The 2704-nt window shown below is 43.2% G+C and overlaps 1 protein-coding gene across 1 annotated transcript in view; it reads right to left on the bottom strand.

Moving 5' to 3' along the window:
* The window catches only part of LOC135497738 (uncharacterized), an 8993-nt gene extending 6656 nt beyond the window's left edge, over positions 1 to 2337 (bottom strand). The window contains exon 1 of the mRNA XM_064787571.1: positions 36 to 2337. Coding sequence (XP_064643641.1) covers positions 36 to 2337 — 2302 coding nt within the window. The remainder of the gene's footprint in view (positions 1 to 35) is intronic.
* Between the last annotated feature and the right edge of the window lie 367 nt (positions 2338 to 2704).

The following is a 2704-nucleotide window of genomic DNA, read 5'->3' as shown; positions in this document are numbered from 1 at the left end:
AGACTTGTCCTTCCAGTCCGGATGGCGAATCAAACCTGTGACGTAATGACCATCTACGAGTTTGGTATTATCAAGATGCTGCTGCAATGCATCAGTCTCCAATTCTGTGGCTTGGTGCTTGACCTCATTAGGTAATATTCCCAAGTGTTCTAGGTCCCAATGTCTGGCTGCAAAGTCAGTTTCATTCTCCAAGGAAACTCTATGACACGTGTTTACCATACCAATCCTTCCATGTCGTTGGTTTGGCTCCTCTACTGGGCAGATACCTGAAAGTACCCATCCAAAATGACTCTTTGTGGCAGTTGGCATTCCTGGTGGTCCAGTTTTTCTAACAGGCAGTAAGATGTTTGTGGTATCCTCTAGCCCCAACATAACATCAATTTCAGCCGATTCACGGGGGTATGTGTCTGCTATCTGCAATCCCTGTAAGTGTTGCAGCTTTGACAAATCTACTCTCACGCAGTTGAGGTCCATGCTAGGCTGATCAACTGTGTAGGCCTCTATCTCAAATTCCTCACCTTTCCAATTAGGAATAGCGCTTGATAGATGAAACTTAACTCTCTCTGTTTTCAATCTCATCTGGTTACCACCGGCTAGTGAAAATTCTGCCTCAACCTTGGGTCCTCGCAAGTCCAGTTTTCTTGCCATCTTGTTACTTATGAATGATACACCGCTGCCTGTATCAAATAAGATTCTCGCCACTGAAATTGCTCCTCGTGATTCGATTCTTGCTAGAGTGGATTGCATCAATATCTCCTTTGGACCTGTAATGGCCTTGACAAGTCCTACACTCTTGGGAAATTCCGTTTTTTGACGTAGACCTTGTACTTGCTCTTCTTCCGGTAGCTCTGGCTCACGATCATAATGGATCAAGGTATGATGTTTCTTCCCACATCTCTGACAGTGTCTTGAATTACAGTCTTTGACATAATGCGAAGCAAAGCAGTTAAAACAAAGTTTTAAACTCTTGACCTTGTCTATGCGATCACTGACACTCATGGCTTTGAAGGTCTGGCACTGATAAAGTAGATGTGCTTCTTGGCATACAGGGCACTTGTGAGTTCGACTCTGCGTCTTCTGTTTTGATTGTCCAGCTTTAGGGTTACTTGTAGCATTGACATTCAATGCATATGCACTTGGCTTGCCATAACTAGTACTAGTATGTTTTTTCTCTGGTTTCTGTGAGTGTGAAGTACTACTACTTGTGGTTGGTCGCTTTCCCCCCTCCATTTCCGTCCTTCGGGTAACTTGCAGGGCCTCGAGTAGCCTTTCCAGTAAGTCGGGAAATTTCAGAGGCAAAGTCGACTTTGTTTTTGCCTTCAGCTTTTCGCCATCCCACTTTCGCAACAGTGTTTTGGGAATTTTGGGCCTGACCAATGCCGTGAAAATCCAACTTGTTTCGTCTAGTTCACATAGAGCCTCGGTTTTCTTTAAAATATAATTCCATGCTGACACAAGCTTATGGCAGAATGGCTCCATGTCTTTTAGTGCAAGGGAGCTCGGTGCCTCCATGTTGGCTATCTCGATTACAGCCTTCTGCACACAACTCTCCACGTCACCATACTTGCTTTCTAAAACTTGGAGGATGTCTTGGTAATCAGGATCTTTCATACCCGCTACTAACTTTCTACACTCGCCCTCTAGTAATGTAATGGTAAAGTGCGTCTTTTCCACCTCCGAATAACCTGGCTTCGCCAACTCCGCTTCTAACAGCTCTCGCCATTGATCAAAGAAATGCGGGTCGCCGCTAAATTTTGGTATGGGTAGCTCTCTCTTCTTCTTGGTCAAAGTTGACAAGATGGTTGTGAGCTGCTCTCCTGATATTCCATTGTTCATGGATTTAAAAACCTCTGCTAAACCCTTTGTTAACACTTCAATGTTGCTCTGGCTACTATGATGGGATCCTTTGCCTTCACTCTCACTCCTCTCCTTTGTTGGCCTGAACCAGTCTTTCTCCAACCTCTGGATCTTGGCATCACAGTTGAAGTACCTCTCTCTATAGTCTTGCTCATCTTTATCTTCTCTTCTCCTCTGGTCGTCAGACATAGCGTTCAGCCTCTCCTCGTTATCTCTGTGATAATCCACTTGGTCTTGAGTATCTTGCAAGTCCATGTAGGCTGACTTCAACTGTTCTCTGGCAGACATGGCTGCCCTCACTTTAATCTCATTCTCGGGTGAACGGTCATCATCGTCTAATGCTGGAAGAACATCATCATAATATCGGAACAAGGATTTCTCCAACTTGGTGTATCTCTGCCGATTGATGCGCCTCCTTTCCAATAGGAATTCAAGCGTTGCTGGCTCAGCAGCCACACTTTTACCCTTAGTAGTCGCCATTACATGTATGTCAGTGATTTTAGGACAGATGAAGCAGTATTGATAATTTTTAAAAACAATTATTACGTTACGTAACCCACTTGAGAACTTAACCCTCACTATTTGTGACCTGGTAAAACTTTGAGACTTATAATAAATTGGTATACCGAGGAATGATAAACCTTGTAGTAATTACCATAAAAAGACCATTGCATATTGCACCAAAATCACTATCTACTCATGAAAACCACTGAGATTTGAACTGAATGGCAATCTCAAGACTCATATAAACACTTTGACTATAAAAGTACAATGTATAAACACACGATAACTCAACACTATACAAACATGGTCACCTCTTAAGTATTGTGACAGCGTCACTTTATCT

This window comes from Lineus longissimus, chromosome 13 (genome assembly GCF_910592395.1).
Source record: "Lineus longissimus chromosome 13, tnLinLong1.2, whole genome shotgun sequence".
NCBI classification, from domain to species: Eukaryota; Metazoa; Nemertea; class Pilidiophora; order Heteronemertea; family Lineidae; genus Lineus; species Lineus longissimus.
Note: the sequence above shows the minus strand (reverse complement) of the source record. Positions and strands in the feature narration are given on the sequence as shown.